At 32.4% G+C, this 18,896-nt stretch overlaps 1 protein-coding gene across 8 annotated transcripts in view; it reads left to right on the top strand.

Moving 5' to 3' along the window:
• The window catches only part of LOC145256092 (armadillo repeat-containing protein 3-like), a 257,032-nt gene that overhangs the window by 147,844 nt on the left and 90,292 nt on the right, over positions 1 to 18,896 (top strand). For 3 of the 8 annotated variants that reach the window (XM_080114690.1, XM_080114683.1, XM_080114676.1), the window contains one exon: positions 6,689 to 6,721. The exons of the other annotated variants lie outside the window; for them this stretch is intronic. In XM_080114690.1, coding sequence (XP_079970816.1) covers positions 6,689 to 6,721 — 33 coding nt within the window. The remainder of the gene's footprint in view (positions 1 to 6,688; positions 6,722 to 18,896) is intronic. 8 annotated transcript variants of the gene reach the window in all.

Here is an 18,896-nt window from a genome sequence, read left to right as displayed (position 1 = left end):
CTGAAAACTTATTGAAGGCACCTCATATATGACAAAAAAAAAAGAATAGATGAAGAGAGAGAGAGAGAGAGAGAGAGTAATAGAATGAAGGTTATCAGCATCCTTAGTGAAAGTTGTGCTATGGAATTGACAGGATTTGAACTTGGCACCCCAGGTGGTCTGCGTGTGTTTGTACCTACTTCACCATAGCCTGCTTCCATTATATCTTTTATACAAGTTGTAAGAATTAAGCGTTATCAAACTTAACGATTGGTTATTGGACCAAAAAGTGAATCATATACAGATGTTACATTATACCTTACTGTTGGGTATATAAACTGTTTTATTATGAAGCAAAGTTGGTGATAAATACACGTGTGTTAATTTTCTCGTTGTTGCAGTAATTGTTCTGTGTCGCTGCAATCATCATTATTGGCAAATAAATCGCCTTTCTCATTACACTTGGCTACATTGTATGTGACCGTCCCCACTCCCACTAAGACTTTGGAAATGGTGAAGTTTCACCAGTTCCACTTGCTTCAGTTTTTAGCCAATAACCATCCATGATTGAATGTCGGGAATTCTGCTTTTAGGTTATGCCTGACTTTTAGGCTGCCACTTAAACATTGCATCTCTATCCGACGTAGATATGCACATATAGTTGTATTATAGACGTAATTGTTTATGTATTCTATCATTATTATGTTCAAACAGATTGTATGTAAATTTACATGTTTTTATCTGAACTTAGGTTTGTATTATTGACTTACGGGACATTGTTACTGCTAATCGAATTGACTATGCCCGGTTCAAGTCCCATCAGATCTTTTATGATCATTTCTGCACTGTTATCCTTCCGTCCTCAACTATGTTTAAGATAGAAACTTGTGTTCAATGTGTTTAACATCTTGAATGTCAAACTAATTTCTTTTAGATTTTGTGTCTTGTAGTCATTATCTTCGTTGAGACGATTCACCTATGATTCGCCATTACATGTGCTTTGAATTTTAAAAAAGGTCTGCACATGCAACCCAATCTCTAACCTATATTTGTATAGACTACTTTTATAACAAAGACAACTTTGTCGTCACCGTTTAGCTATTACGGGATATCACATTATTATTATTATTATTATTATTATTATTATTATTATTATTATTATTATTTCTGTTGTCACATTTTGTGTCTGACTATTGTTATTGTCGATTTTACGTTGATAAGCGGATCATAGCAAATGTCCGTAGGATATCCAGCATCTTCTTTTCTCAGCCTTCTAGCACTTTCCGTAAGATTCTGGTGGTTCCCAACAAGACAGTCTTCTGAAGTAGTCCAACATTATAATGGATCAAAATTTTCTCAATCCACTTGTCGATGGTACAAGTTGTACCCATTGCGATGGGAGCCCTGGGGCGTGTGACATCATCATCATCATCATCATTATTATTATTATTATTATTATTATTATTATTATTATTATTATTAACAACAACAACAACAACAACAACAACAACAACAACAACAACAACAACAACAACAACTTTAGTGTTGTGATTCTTTACACCGGTATATTTAAAAAATATGATGATGATATTATCTCGCTGGCAACGAATATTGGTGTTCACTGGAATTGCAATAAGCAGTGGATGTTAAGCTAGTGCTCTCCTTTCTCAGTTCTTCCATCCTCCTTGACTCTTCACTGCTATTTTGTTTGATATCAGCCGAGGCCGATGCCTGATTTTGGCACACGGTGGACACAATATATAAGATTTCTTGCAGTTGCAGTTTCCTTGAGTTAATGTGATGTTCTTTCATTTTTTGTTTACTTCTGTTGCAGTTTCCATGTGGCTGGTTAGTGTTTGTTGTTTATGTGGGTTGGTTTCTGCATTCGATGATTTTTCTGAAGATTTCAGCTGTTTTTTATCATTACTGTTATTTGTATAGTTTCAGTCTTCTCACTATCATCTTTCAAGTGTAGTCCATTGTGCATAGTCCTAGTTTTCTTGTCCAGGTGTCTAAATTCTTCTTTGGTCTAGTTCTTCTTCTTCTTCTTCTTCTTCTTCTTCTTCTTCTTATTCTTATTCTTCTTCTTCGTATTCTTGCTACTACTACTACTACTACTGCTACTACTATTCCTCTCTCACGGATAATTTCATTAGATTGATTTCTGAATAAACCAAAAAAATACAAAAAAGCTCACGTGTATTTAAGATCTGTTTAGTGGCATCACTTATGATATTAGTCAATACACATGGTACGTTTTTCTTCATAGCACATATCTTTCCAAGTAGTAGTGAACGTCTGTGTATATGGTCTTGTGTAGTTAGGAATTCAAAGCTGGCACTACTTACTTACAAACCCCCCGAGCAAAGAGGAAGGAGATTCTGATTTGGCACTCTACGAGCCTCCTTATTTTTATTTTTTGTTTGCTTAAAAAAATTTGTTGAAAAGATGGTACTTATTCAGTTTACAACCCACTCTCTAGCAACTTACTTAGGCAGCTGGAAGATTCCGAAGCAAAAGCTGTCCAGATGATCAATTAAAAATGCGGTGCTCCCTTTCCATGTTAAGAATGGCTTTTTATTTAGAAACATGTGGAAAGAGGGGATGTAACATTGACATAATATGTTGATAGTCATTTTTGGTTTAAACATTTTTTTCTTGTTTTAATGACTTGCAGATTTTCATTGAAACTTGTACTCTTCTGACAGCTGATTGGATATTCACTTCGATATCTTCCAGCTGCCGGAAGATGCCAACGTGAAGTTGCCAGAAATTAGGTCATAAACTTGATAAGTACCGAAAAGAAAATTATATAGAATCGCTTTTAACAATAACAACATATTAAAAGAAAACAAAAACGTTAGTGGACTTGTTGATAGATATAACATATATTTAAATTGTGATAAAATTGCTTTTGAAAAAGTTGCATCGAATCCCATCAGATTTGTTGTGATTATTTATGCACTAATTTATAACATATCAGATGTCTTGAATAAATGCAAAAGGTTATGTTTAAATTGGATAATTCTCTTATCTTTTTTTATATTAAAGCATTAGTTAATTTACAAGCAGTCATCTCCTGGTGAGCAAGTCCTCATATCGTAGGAGAGAAAGGGGTAGAGCATGAGTCTATTGCTGTCACTGTATGCATTTCTATATGTTGTAATGCTAAATTGTGATTGTGGAACTGGCTTTAGCTTCCTCGGATTTTGCTTTTAGAAAAGATAAAAAATGAAAAGCGTTTGAACACTTTTATTTTTTAAGGAAAATATTTAATTTTAAGTAACAAAAGTATTATATAACTGGAGGTTAGCAAAAAAAATAAAAACAAAAAAAAAACTAAATAAATAAATAAAAATAAAAATAAAACAAACAAAAAAAAACCCCGACCGTCCATGGAATTGTTAATAAAATTCACAATCCCTTTTGCAATGCAACCATATTTGGTATAAATGAATTAGAATCTATGCATGTCTTATCTCAAAATTTCATTTATGGATGTCTAGTGGTATTTATTTTATTTCTGTTCAATCATTTTTATGATCGTATCACCTGTAGGAAACGTGACCATGAATGAACTTCACATTCACCGGACCATAACACCCCAGATTTTTAATTGATTCAAAGATAATGTCTATCAAAACAATTCCCAGATTATCTCTGAACTGAAGAAAACCATGACAACCAAATCAGGGCTGTGTGAAGAGATGGGCATGTTTATCATTAAATGACAATAAAAAAAACTGTTGGGGATTCATGATTAAAACTTGGTGGACAAGTCAAGTATCGACTGAAGTTTATTTGTTTAAAATATGATTGGATTGTAGAAAGGATTGTGAATTTTATTTATTGGACGGTACTTTTGAAGTGTAACCCTATATGTAATGAAATATTATAATTACATATAATTAAGCGAATATATAATAATAACGAAATATTATATAGTACTCTTACTGGCAAAAATATGAACTCAGTATTCTTAGACCATGTTTGTTTCCATTATTGTTTTATCCTCGAAACATAAGCCTTAGACAAAATCTATTCAATTAAAAAAAGGGAAAAAATTGTTGGGCTTCTCAAAGCATATAATGCAGACGTTTCTAATTTCTGGCTCATTAGGCAAAACACGTTGTATGAGAAGAGAAGACTCTGGAAATTCGAGAAAAAGGTATATCATCGAAATATTAAGTACTAGACATTATTATTAATTAATGATGGTACATCAGGTATATTTTATAATATTGTCTTCTTTTAATTACCTTGTATAGTTTTCTTTCAACCTAAACAATGTATTCCATCTTATATCATATTTTCAGATCATTCGATACTTCAAGCAAACTACAACATATTTTGAAAACCATATTTGATTTAATATCCAAATTTAGGGATTATACAATCTGTTTCTATAACTTCAGTTAAAAAAATGGATTGTTTATTAAAATAAATTATTTTGATTTGAGGCACTTTTTAATTTAATTTATTTTGACTTTCAAAATTTTTCTTAATCTTAATTTATATTCTCTAGAGTGGAAATGACAGAAATGTTTTCTAAAAATAATGAGTTCATGTTTTTGGGTCAGTGTATAATGATTATAATTACATATAAAATTATTCCATGTAAATAACTCATTTTTCACTATAAAGTATAAACTTATCTTGTATATATCATTTTAAGTATATATTATGAAATGATATCATATATGCTTTATAAATGTAGATTAGTTTGATTGTAGATTAATTTATTCATAATATGTTTTCTTTGTCTAAATTATCCATGTAAATATAATAAATATCTTTTTGACTTTAATTCAAAGAACTCACAAATATCAGTTCCAACATCTTTCTACATTACAAAAGCTGTTCCTTCCAAATAATTTTGTAAGCTATGAAACAAATGATAGTCTGAAGAAGTAAGGTCAGGAGAATAGGGATGATGAGAAATTTTCTCCCAACCAAGTTCGATTTTTTTTAGGTGATTTTTGCTGTGTGGGGTTGTGCATTGACCTTATGAAACATCACCCCTTTTCGATTCATTAGAGCAAGTCTTTTTTTCTCTCAAAGCTTGATTCAAACACTCTAATTGCTGACAGTATATTTGAGCATTAACTATTGCATTGATTGGTAACAATTGAAAGTGGATTATTCCTTAGCAATCCTAGCAGAAAGAAGAACCTTATTCTCATGAAGTTCTCTTTTCGGCTGTGGCTGAGGTCTTTCCCCTTTACCAAGCCATTGTCTATGATGCTTAACATTTCGATAAAACATTCATTTTTCGTCAACAGTCTTAAGTCTATCCAAAAAAGTTGAAACAAGTTAGCGAGAATCGAGAGAAGAGCAGATGCCGACAGGGGATTTGATATTGTTTTCAGACAATTCATGAGGTACCTATTTTCCAAGTTGTTGAAGATGACGATGAACAGTTGTATGGTTTGAACTCAGTTTTATTGCCAATTCCTCAACTAATAAAGCAGGATTTTCATCAAGAGCTGCTTCAAGAAGCTTATCATCAAACTCAACTGGACGTCCGGTTCGATCTTCATCTTCAAGAGTGAAATCTTCTGAATTTCGCAAACCATCTTCATTCACACATTCCTTTCCATAAACTGAGTTAATATTTCTAGCTGCTTCGGCTGCTGAGTTTCCTTTTTTGAACTCATAAAGCATCATATGACTCAAATGATTCTTAGGCACTTCCATGTTAGATGGATTGTAATCGTTCTGTAAAAAAAAATGTAATCAGTTAAAATGTATCTAAACATAAAAATGTAAAAAATTACACAATATTTTTTTAAGTTTCGTTCAATTTAAAAACAAAGATAAAAATTCAGACAGAACTTATGGGATTACCTGATAGAATAACAACCACTAAACATATGTGTTATTAAACTTTAATTTTAAAATATCTGAAATAAAGTCTAATAACAGGTGCCAGGTGATAATAGATGCAGCAAAATAAAATAAAGAATCAACAAAAAGGGCTCTTATATATTATTTTTATTGGAGATTAGTAATGTGTGTATAATTTTCGCCACCTTTCGGCCAACTCGTCCTCCGGCCTTCTTCCGGTGGATAGAGGCGTTGAGACTATATGTTTCCAGGTGAGCATTGTCTAAAAATAGCGGTTTCAATCATATCCAAGCAGGCCAGAGACAACAACTATGGAAGATACAGTTACAAGACTGCAGATACAGTTACAAGACTCAGAATTCCTATCCCATCACGGTTAATCACCTGAAGAAGGCCAGAGAATGAGTTGGCGAAACGTGGTGAAGCAGTAACAAATATGAAGATGAGGATAACAGTCTGTAAAAAAAGAATGAATATAAAAAGTACCCTGTTCTAATTTCACTTGAAAAAGGCATTTTATTTCGAAACGCTGTTTAAAAATATTGCAATAATCACTTAACATCTTTATTATCAGATTTTATTTTTTAATTACATATTGATGGCTCTATCTAAAATATAATAATGCTATATATATATATATATACAAATCATGTATATATATATATATTGATTATCATTGAGAAATTTATATATAATTCATGTTCTTTAACTAAACATTAAATTCTCAGATGTTCAAGTTATTCATATAAAATTCATATAAAATAGAATCAACTTTGATGTTTAAGGAAGTTTAAAATGTTTTTACTTTGTGCAGTTTGTATCCAACATTTTTTTTACATTTTGATATTTATGCTACTAAAAGTGGACACATTGGCCGAACAAGATTTAATAGAAGGTAAGTCAAGATTATGATGTAATTTTTTAAAAACTAATCTCACGTATCTCCTCTCAGCTGTTTTTTATTTATTTTGTTTGTATCTTGTAAATACTACTGAATAGTTTTCTGCATAAAATTTTCTCCACTCCTGAATTGTTACAATTGTAAATCAGCTTACCTTACTCCTTAACTTGTATAGCCACAAGTAGAACAAACTATTCTTGTCATAGACTGCGTTAAATATTAATCGTCGTCTACTAAGTTTTGCATTTTATGAATGAGAGGTTTTGCTATCGATTTTTACTTGCATAAAGTCTTTCGTTAAAGACACTTTTATTTCCACTTCAGGAACATTGTCTGGAATTTTCTGTTTCTTTAAACCATATATTCAAGCCATTGCTATACTTTTTTTTTATTCCGTAGGAACCAAATGTAGATCGACTATATTGTTAGATTATTTATATGGTCTTTCAAAGCAAATAGTTATGCTTTGTGTCCACATTGTTATTTTCTTAGGAAGTTTCTCCCAGTTGCTAATCTTCAAATACTGAATGAGCTCGTGTGTCCTATCTGCATTAGAGAACCATAAACCATTTTATTTTTCTATTTATTTATGAAACTCAAACTTTTAAAGTTACGGATGGCTCAAATAACCTATCATTGTTCTTCACATACTTGGAATGTTATGGATGGCACAAATAATCTATAATGTTTTGCAGTCTTCCAGATCTCCTGAACACTTGTCCAGTCTTCTAATACTAAAGTAATAGTGAGAAGTTATAGGCATGTAATACAAAACATAGTTGTAAATGTTAAGATAGTCGGCCATAAATACGTTAAGTAGAAAAACAAGAAAATATATCTCATTCGTGAAAAGAATATGACTAGTATCCATCTTTAAATATTTTCTTGCCAATTCCGTTCTTAAACTTTTGCATTTTCAGTAGCACTTTTACAGAAGGTATGGTACCAAGAATTGTCTCCTTGCATGTCAGAACGATCACTTTTGTTTGATAGTCCAGGTATTCTGCAGAGCTGACAAACAATATTCCTCAACTCCATATCAATAACAGTGTTCAAAATCTTAGCATCTGATTATTTCTTCCTTGGTTCTGAGTTCTTCTGTGATATTTTCACAATGTCAACATGATAATCAATCTTTTAGGGTAATGTCAGAAAATTATTTTATAATGACACTTAATTCAATCTTTAGTTAGAGCTTTTTAATGTCCCGTTGTCGTTGCATATATATAAAGATATAAGCGTGATCATCCTGAAAAATAAAATGTGAGCATAAATGCATAACAAAAATGTGTACTTTGTGTACCATAAATATTGGCTCTGTCTTGATTGGTAACAAACGTAAACCATGAGAAAATGCTGAGCGCTGACCAAGTTGATCAGCTAATGAAAAACGATAACAAACGCGCTTAGCCAATAAAAATGGAAGGAGACGACTTTTAATAAATTGGAAAGGAAAAATTTAGTTTTAGTCTTGCACAAATTCAATCAATCAAACTAGAACCCTAACCATAACTCTATCCCTAAAAAATATCAACAGTTTTCCTAAAAATTCTTACATTTATTGAAAAAAAAACAAAAATAAATTCAAAAGTTTTCCTAAGAATAGCCACTAAAACATAACAAAAAAATAAATGTTTCGATTTATTTAAAACAAAAAAGAAAAAGTATTTATTCATGAACCTTACAGTTTGTTATTATATTCTATTTTATTGTTTTCCATTTTGGTTTTCATTAAATTTAGTACCTGACAAATGTTATATTTTGCTTCATAGCATTTTTAAATTTGATTAGCTCTCGGCATATTCCAGAGGTTTACGTAAGCTGCCGGTCGAACCCGAGCTTGAATTAGAGAAAATTAAGAAATCTTTTCTTGGCAAGCTATTATCATTGATTGGAGTGTGTATATATATGTATATATATATATATATATATATATATATATATATATATATATATATATGAAAAAATATGAAAAAATATACTTATTCAACTATGTTTCACCCTTTATTTATATCAATCCTTTTATTTATGAAACTCGATGTAACTACAGATCGATACAAATAAATAACAAAAAGTTTCAATCCCAAATTTTAAGATGTTGTCAATCTTACCGTTTATTTCTTTCAGCATGTTAAAATGTTCAATTCTTGACAGCACCTGTTTCGTATTTATGTAATTGACATAATAATTATATGGATATGTCTGCACTACGAAACATGTGCTTTCAAGAATTGAACATTTTAACACGCTGAAAAAATAAACGGTAAGATGGACGACATCTTAGAATTTGGAATATAAACGTTTTGTCATATATATATATATATATATATATATATATATATATATATATATATATATATATATATATATATATATATATATCCCCGAAACAGTGTTTCATGGTAAACAACTGATGATCCCTTGAAAAATAAATTATTGGTATTATAGTAAATTCGAGAGCGAGTTGATGCAGTGATTGCAGGTGATTAAATGATTTACTGACTGGATGGTTTTCTAACGAATGATAAAAAATATTTTTTTGTATAGTTTTAAAGGTTAAAATTTCAAAGACTATATATATAGGTATAAAATATATATGGTGATTAAGCTATACTGAATATTCCGCGTTTTATCCACTCTAGGACTCTTATATATTAATGTTGAATACATATATATTGTGTTTTTATTTCTTAATATTTTTATTTTATTTTTTCTCAATGTATAAATAACTAAAAGCTTTTGCAAATATATATAACATAAAAATCAATAATAAAGGGTCATTTGTATATGATTCCCAAATCGAGCTCAATATCCTTTCAGATAAAGAATCATATAAATAATGCATAATAATGAAGTTATCTTATCTGAAAAAAAACAAAAAAAAACAAAACAAAACTGTGAGCATCCTTTCTTCAGAAATATATTAGCGAATTATATTATTTAGATTATTTGGACTGCTGTTCTCACAACGTTTCGACTGATGTAACCTCTGACTTTCTTCAGGTGCATCTTGTTCGACTTAGAAATTCTTTACGGATTCCCAAGTTTGCTAGAAAATTTTCCAAGTTCAGCAAGATACGCCTGAAGAAGATCGGAGGTTACATTGGCCGAAACGTTATGAGAATAACACTGAAGATGAGAACAGTAGTCCAAAATATCCAAATGGTCCAAAATATCAATTCCTATGTGAAATATTCAGAAATATCCTATATTAGTAATGTCTATATATTTGAATGATTAATTTGGATGTTTATTCAACTTTTATGTATCACTCAGAAATATTGATACACATCTGAAAACAGGATAAATCGTGGAATTGCAGTACAGTGTTTGGCGCTTCTACAGAATTGGGACGAGATTTTGTAGGCGATAAATGGAGTTTTCAGATAAAAAGCAATCTTTTCAACTGATTTTTTTCTGTCAATTCTGATAAGTTACAAAAGTAGTTTCCAAATTTTGCCGTCAGAATTACTTGCATATTACTGAATTATTAAAAAAAAACAACTTTAATCGTGGTAGCAGGTGAAAAATTGTCGCCGTCTAGTTTCAATCAAATTGGAGAGTAGATAATGCACTGTGGATGTGTTATCGGCAGCTCCAGAAACTCTCGCTTCTCCTTATTTGTCCCTCAGTCCTCATTTCCAATGAGTGATTTTTCTGACAAAGGTGAAGAAAAAGCTGCTTTCCAGGTCGGCAGTACTTCGTGAACAGTAGCCTGTTTTCTGTTTCTATGTCTATCCTTGTGGCCATGTCACTAGTAAGGGTACTGGAGGTAAACGTTTCATCTGGGCTGACGTTACCCACTTGATAGCCAGGGACCTGAACCTTGGATTAATCACTAAGGAGGCTGTCTTATCAGCAGGTGAAAAGTACTGGGGTTGCTGTACTGTCATTTGGTGAATGGATTCTGGATCATGCAATAGTTTCTGGTGGGGCCTCTCGATGCCATACTAGTGGCTAATTGTTACAGCTTTACCTTATCATGTGCTACAAAAAATCTTGTCTTTTTCTCTCTTACTTTCCCTCTCTGTCCTGCTCTGTCGACCTGTTCCACAAATCCCACAAATCCCAAAGCCTCAACATGAAATATCTCGAAAAAAACCCCAAAAACCTAGAACCCCATCCTTCAACGTAGACCCCTTCTACCATGTCTCCTTCTCCAACATCAGAGGTCTATGTTCCAACCTTCCAGAGGTTGAAACCCAATTACAGGAGATGAAACCGGATATATTCTTCCTAAGCGAAACTGGTATAGGACCGACCACTTCCCTAGATGAGTTCATAATTAAAGGATACTCTAACTTAAAATCTAAATCTAACCCCCAAGATCGCCATTGGCATGGAATAAGTGCCTACATTAAAGATGACTTTCCGTGTGGTAGAGATATCTCTAGAGAAGATCCTAATTTACCTTATATGTGCTTCCGGGTTTCACTTGCTTACACCACCGCATTTATATTTGCCCTCTATCGCCTCCACAACAGTAGAGTTACTATCTTCAAGAGTATAGCTGAGAAAATTGGCCACATCCTGTCTGCTAATCATTCGGCTAACATCCACATTTGTGGTGACTTCAATGTCCACAATGTGGAATGGCTGACCCACTCAAACAAGACAGATGATGAGGCGAGGTTTTGCCATCATTTCGCCATGCCTATGACCTCACTCAGATTGTTCATGAACCCACCCGCGTGCCTTATACTACCAGTCAGTGTGCAAGCCTTTTAGACCTTTTTCTAACAACTTCCCCTGAGCTATGTTCATGTTCTGTTCTATATCCTCTGTGATCTTCAGGACTGCCAGGAATCACTGTAAAAGAGTAATAAAAAATGCAAGAGTCCGTTAAATCCAAAGTAGCTGAGCAGCGGCTTGGTTCCCACCAGTTTTGTCAAATAGCAAACATGATCCTGAACAGAAGCATGCGTTCTATCCCAACCATCATTAATGGACCTGAGGTCATCTCGTCAGCATCAGACAAGGCCAAACTATTTACCAAGAACTTTGCAGCTAATTCTACCCTATACGACGAAGGCCATCAACTCCTATATTTCCTCCTCTAACAGAGAACACGCTATGCAACATACAAATATCTGTGTGTGATGTCACCCAGCTAATCAAGAATCTTGATTCCAGTAAAGCAATTGGCCCTGACGGCATTCCACTTATAGTGTTGAAAAAGCTTCAATCAGAACTTTCCCCCATATTTATAAAACTGTTTGAGCGTTGCCTTAAGGAGAAGTGCTTCCCAACACCCTGGAAAGCCTCATCAGTATGCCCTGTATTTAAGAACTCAGGTGATAACTCATCTCTTTTTCAGTACAGACCAATAAGTCTCCTGTGTTTCATGAGAAAGTTGCTGAAATCCATATTAAATAAAGAAGTAGTCGACTACCTCAGCAGAAATAACCTTCTTTGTGACATGCAATATGGTTTCCGTTCTGCTAGATCTACAGCACATGTGCTAACGGTTATATCTCATAGGATTAGTCAATTTCTCAACAAAGGTTTCCTTTCTAGGACAATTGCTCTTGACATATCAAAGGCCTTCGATAAGGTATGGCACACAGGCCTACTTCACCAGATTGTCAGCTACGATATAACTGGAAATTCTTTCTAAATCATTAAGTCATTTCTCTCTGATAGGCTCATAAGAGTAGTAGTTGATGGGCAGAAATCAGAGGCCCACTGTATTAATGCTAGAATCCTACATTCGTTGACATCTATGCCGATGACACGACCATCTATGGCAACACATCAAAGGCCGTAAATGACAAAGTTCTCTCTGATTCTCTCTCCTCTGATCTTGAGCGCATGGTACAGTGGGGGGAAGAGGTGACTGGTTACTTTTAATGCATCTAAAACCAACCTCCTATCTTTACATCATCAACTCTCTGATCCCCATCTGGCATCAATTGAAATTGATGGCTCTCGTCTTGGGGAGGCTCCATGTTTTGACAAGCTTCTGGGATTGACCTTTACTCCTGATTTGAAATGGAACATGTACATCAAGTCTGCTGTCAAGGTCGCTGGAAAAATGGTGGGATCCTTCTACTGCTCCAGAAAATATCTCACTACTGATGCAATTCTCTATTTATATAAAAGCTAAGTACGTCCAAGGATGGAGTACTGCTGCCACATATGGGCAGGAACTGCTAAAAACAGCCTATCCTGCCTTGACAGAGTACAAAATAGACTTTGTGTCTTAGTGGGAGATGCCCTTTTCTCTTCCCTGCCACTTCTCTCCTACAGAAGAGACGTTGCGAGCCTGTCTTTGTTTTATCGTTATTACCATGGCAAGTACTCGTCTGAGCTCCAATCTCTGGTCCCCCCTCGCCAATCTTTCATGAAAAACACCCGTCTAGCTGAAACCACTGTCAATAATTTTCGCCACTCGTTATCTGTGCAAAAACCAAAACGTAGATTCCATGAACAAAGCTTCTTTTTTTGAAGTGTACGCATGTGGAACACTTCTGTTTGCCCGTTTCCCACCTGACTACAATTTGGATGTCTTCAAGTCCAACATAAACAAATTCCTGATAAACCACCCTCTTAAGTAAGACACTTTATCAAATCTCCATTACTTACGATTACTACAATATTATCCCACTCATTACTATACACGCAATAACCCTTATCCCCGAGTGGCTTCCGGGCCTTAATAAGTGGTTACTACCATGCAAAAAAAACAACAAAAAAAACAAAACGGATAATTAATTCCCTTTTGAACTCTCATGCATCTTACGATCGTTTACATCAAATTCAATATTCTTATTTTCTTTAATAAATAATTATCTACCTAATCGATTTTCATAATTTTTGGATATAATCATCTTAAAAATACGAGGAATCCGTAGATACCTTGGTTTCATGTGATATTCAGTATTACGATTTCCGAAATTTCGTCCCAATAGTGTAGAAGCGCCCAGTGTTCTGCTAAAACAAATCTATCTATCTATCTATCTATCTATCTATCTATCTATCTATCTATCTATCTATCTATCTGTCTATCTATCTTATTCCATGTAGGAATACTTATATTATAAGGTGATATGGTTTATTTACCTCAACATTGCTCAATAGGCAGTTAAAGCTTAATAGTAAAAGATTAAAATACATTTACAGCAATTTAATTGTTATAAATGTATTTTCATACTTTACTCTCTCTCTCACTCTTGCTTTCTCTCCTTTCTCTTAAAAGAGAATATATATATAAGGGTCTATATATAAGGAAGTGATAAGGTATTATGATTAAAAGCATGGATTATAACTTCTCAAGCCATGGTCATGCAACTAATTTAGGAGAAAAGGAAACTGAAATAATGCTAGTCTTTCTCTTCTTATCTTCCTATTGTTTCCAGTCGTTCTATATTTCCTTGTCACTCACTTTAGATTCAAATAATGCTGGTCAAGGAGAATTAGTGGTTAGAGACTACACAATCTTAGTTTCACTATAGAATCCCTGCACATGAACTTTTATGGAGGAAATACATTCTCTATCAAGACTGAAAAGTGCCCTTATTTTTTGAAGTAAACACACTGTGCTTCTTTACTTCTGATGATCAGATAAAATCGTGAAACTGCAGTGCAGCGTTGAAGTTAAGTGTATTTTAATCTCTCTCTCTCTCTCTCTCTCTCTCTCTCTATCTATCTATCTATCTATCTATCTATCTATCTCTCTTTATATATATATAGATATATATCTACACACACACACACACACACACACACACACACACACACACACACACACACATATATAGTGATTTAAAGGTTATGAGGGTTTTTTGAAGCATGAAAACGATGTTACTTTTTGTATTTAATATTTTATTTTTTATATTTCAAACCATCTTCCGCTCTTGGTCACAGAAAAGTATCGAATATATATATATATATATATATATATATATATATATATATATATACATACAGGGTTACCCCCCAAAAAACGGGTCCCAACTCTAATTAGGCCCCGGTTCTTAGTGTTTTGTCCGAATGAAATGAAACTTTGGTCATAACTAGTTTATTATATTCAAAGCATCACATCAAAACACTAGGGTCTTTGACCTCTTTTTCTCCGTTGACTGTAAAATGCTCAGAAAAACAATTGAATGTCCTCTGTTTTTTTTGGTCACCCTATATAAGAGCAAATATTTAATAAAACATGTTAAAAAACACTTTGAAAAAGAGTTTAAAACATATTTAATCTGAAAAGGAGCCATTTTTCAATTACGTGATTTCCTTGAATTTTACTTGTGCGAATGGAAATTCAATTAACTTTCTTGGATTTATATTTTTGGATTTTACCGTCATTGGATAATTTACCTTTCACCAAACTATCCATTCACGTGAAATCATCTTTTTCTTCTCCATATTCCCTTTGTTTCACTTTTTGTTATCAAGTAACATCTTTGACTCACTTGCAATTTCATCAAATACTTTTGTATGCAAAATCCAATCCCGCATTTTGCTAATTCCTACCCTCTGATGAGAAGGAAAGTATTTCTTCGAAACTCTGCAGATTAAGGACGATCCACTTATTAAGTGTTTTCTTTTCAAATTAAATATGTTTTTTAACTCTTTTTCAAAGTGTTTTTTAACATGTTATATTAACTATTTGCTCTTATTAAAAGCTCTATCTCCTATTTGGTTTTATTTGAGCTTTTACATCTGGTTGAGATTACTTTATAAATATTAATTCTTTAATATTTATAATATACTTTAGTTTTACCAACTTGGATCATTTTGGTAAATTTTTATTTTATTTTTATATAAAACTTCTTAACGATCACAACGGCTTCATCATCATCATTGTCCACATCTGAGTCCCCATCTATCGTCTTACACTTCTTACACTACAAGCAACTAAAAATTCTCATGCAGGTTTTGTACATACAATGCTTACCACTTTGCTATATCGATATATGCTATGCTCTTAAAATGAATTTTAATCCGACCCAAAATATTTGCGTACATTTTGTTTCAGCATCATGTATTCTACTGGACTTTTTTTTAATAATAATGTAATATTACACACGTTTTTAGTCCCAACACGTTGTAGCAGAGTACGTTGCAATGAACTAATAACTCAACTCCTTCATTTTTGTAACTACAACATTTATTTCTGGGTACATTCTCCGAATAAACCGTGATCGTGCTCTTTCTCTGTGACCTACGTTCTCTCAAACCGCGTTTTGGACGTACGTGCTCTTTCTTCGTAAACGGCTCAACATTTGCATACGCGCGTTCGCACTCTTTTAGTAATAATGTAACTTTGAGTAATCAATTGTCGTGCAAGGCTTCTGATAATTTCAAAAGCGAGAATCAAAAGCTCTGATTTTTTTTTATTGATATTGATACGAAATCAAATAAGTGCACTCAACTTGTCAATCAATAAACAGGAGGATTAAAAAAATCAGCAGATAATCAATGTTTTTTTTTTTTTAAAATCATTTTTATTTTTGTTTATGCGTGTTTGTTTGATAGTTTATCGTATTCGACTAAGATTACTTTTATTCTTGATTTCTAATTAGAGAGTTCGATTGAAAATGATCATTCATGTGTTATGTGTATCTGTTACACACACACACACACACACACACACACACACACACACACACACACATATGAGAATGTATAAAACAGAATACGAAAAGTTTATAACTTGTCTTTATTCGTTTTCTATTGGTGACGTAGAGGAATACAAAATATTATGAAAAAAAAAAAAATGTTTTTAAAAGTGCATATTTTCGACTGATCCTTTGACTGTGTAATGAAAGGGATGCGCATGCACGAGGGAAGAGGAGAAAGGAGGGTGTCCATAAAGTCCGTGTGCACTTTAAAAATTTATAACTTTATTTGTATTTGCAAATAATCGAATATTCCTCAAGTACAAAATAATGGAAAGCATAAAAATATGTTTATAAATATTCCTTACGTTGACGGAACTCTCTTACATTGTTAACACAGAATTCTCAGGTGCCCCTCCTTCAAATTGAAAACGGGGCTCTCCATTTCAAAGTCGCTGCCATTTTGATTTTTTAAAACTGGTTTGTGAATTAAAAAAAAAAAAATTTTTTTTACAAACTACTTAAAAATACAAACCAATGAACTTTTCTGCCATAAAAGTAACTTTTATTGACTATGGTAACATTTATTTCTTGTATAAGGTAAGTACTTTTTGACGAACCGTCTTTTTAAAAATCTACCAAAAATAAGGTAATTATCCAATCAATACGAAATTTTCAGCGATTATTAAGAGAAGAATGAACTTTATGACAGTGTACTTATTTTTCATAAACGATATATATATATATATATATATATATATATATATATATATATATATATATATATTTTGCTTACACCCCCCCCTTGTTTTGAGGGGGTTCAAAATATGCTTAAAATAATCATCTGAATCTGAACAAAACATATTGTGTTGTTGTAAGGGACAGGATTATAGATTAAAAAAAAAAATTGTTTGCCTACCTTATTTTGATGTCTGAATATCAGAACTTCAATTGTGTTTAATTATCCCGCTTTTGAGTTTTGAAGTGTGAAATTCGGTGAATATGCTAAGTAAAATAATTTTATGGAAAGATGGGAGAAATGCATAACTCTGGGTGGTTAAGCAAAACAAAAACAAAATTTTTTTTAATATTTATACGAAAAAAGGCATTTTAAAATCTTTGATGAATAAATTAACAATTTTTTTTTTTAGCGAGCCGAATAATGCATGGCCATTATTAAACAGGGCATGCTTTGAAGAATCGATACAAAAAAAAATTCGATAAATATTGTGCCCTTTGTGTTAAAAATAGCATCAATTTTTTCGATCTCGTTTGAAAACGTTTGCCGCCTTTCAACTACGGTGGACCAAATGCGCTGAAATAATTTTTTTTTTATTCTGCTTTAAATTGCCCCCCCCCAATCTCTTGGCTACGAATGGAAACAAAGTTGATATAAAAAATATATTTTCGCAAAAATTATCTTTACTTTCATCATATTTTGCTTAGGGTAACATTTTTGAGTATCAAAACCTATCTCTTTACAACCCCCTCCTTTTCATAACCTATACTACTTTCATCAATCACAGTCCATTTTCTGTAGGCTGTTTTTGAACCCAGTCAATGACGGGTGCTTCTGCTAGTATATATATATATATATATATATATATATATATATATATATATATATATATATATATATATATAATTCAAACACGGTAGTATTTGAATGATATAGTTAAGTGTTAGTTTTACTCATTTAGAACTGCTTTAAAGCTTCACCGCTCATTTATTTTGCGATCAAATTTCAAACAATTTTTACAGTTCATAGTTAACCTTCTCAGCTATATTTTGTAAAACAAAAGTTATAATAAAATTACTGTGTTCAAAAACTCTCAGAATCTGTAAGGAACAAGAGACGTTTTTTTGATTAGCTGTTGGTTACCATAGCAACCAAATCTGTTACACTACCTCAAAGCGGCTGGGAACGGCGGAGATGATGTTGTTAAAACTGGAAAAAAATGACAAGCTATTCTAGTAAAAAATATAATAAATTTATAACTTAAAATATTGCAGTATTAATTAAGAATTGATTATATAATGTTAAATTGAATTTATAAAAAAATTCTTAATGATGCAATATTTTAAATTCAATTTAACATATATAAATTCTTAATGCTGCAATATTTGAAGTTATAAATCATATTTTTTATGAAAATATCTTGTTTTTTTCTTTTCTAGTTCTAACAACTAGTCCTTTTACTTTTCTAAGCTGTATCTTAACCATATTACATTTCAGTCTCGCATTTTTTATGTAATCCCTAATTTTTCCAGACTTTGTTTTGAAATAATTTCTTTTTGTGTTCAATATCATATGCATCGTCAAAAATCTATAAAAACATTATTACCAAATTCTTAAATTGACTAAATAAAAAAATCAAATGAAAGACATAATAAGAAAATAAACAGAAAAGAAAGAAACAAAATTAACGATTGACGTCGTAAGCGAAATATTATCAACCCTAGAACGGCAAAGAGCATCACTTTTGTTAACTCTCTCTATATAACCCAAATAAGATGGCATGCGAGCGACATTCCCACTATGGTTTATGAAGGTGTCGACGACGAAAAAATTGCTATGGTAACCAACAGCCAATCAGAAGAAA

Source organism: Euprymna scolopes, chromosome 3 (genome assembly GCF_053919585.1).
Source record: "Euprymna scolopes isolate OS-2025 chromosome 3, ASM5391958v1, whole genome shotgun sequence".
Taxonomy (NCBI): domain Eukaryota; kingdom Metazoa; phylum Mollusca; class Cephalopoda; order Sepiida; family Sepiolidae; genus Euprymna; species Euprymna scolopes.
Note: the sequence above shows the minus strand (reverse complement) of the source record. Positions and strands in the feature narration are given on the sequence as shown.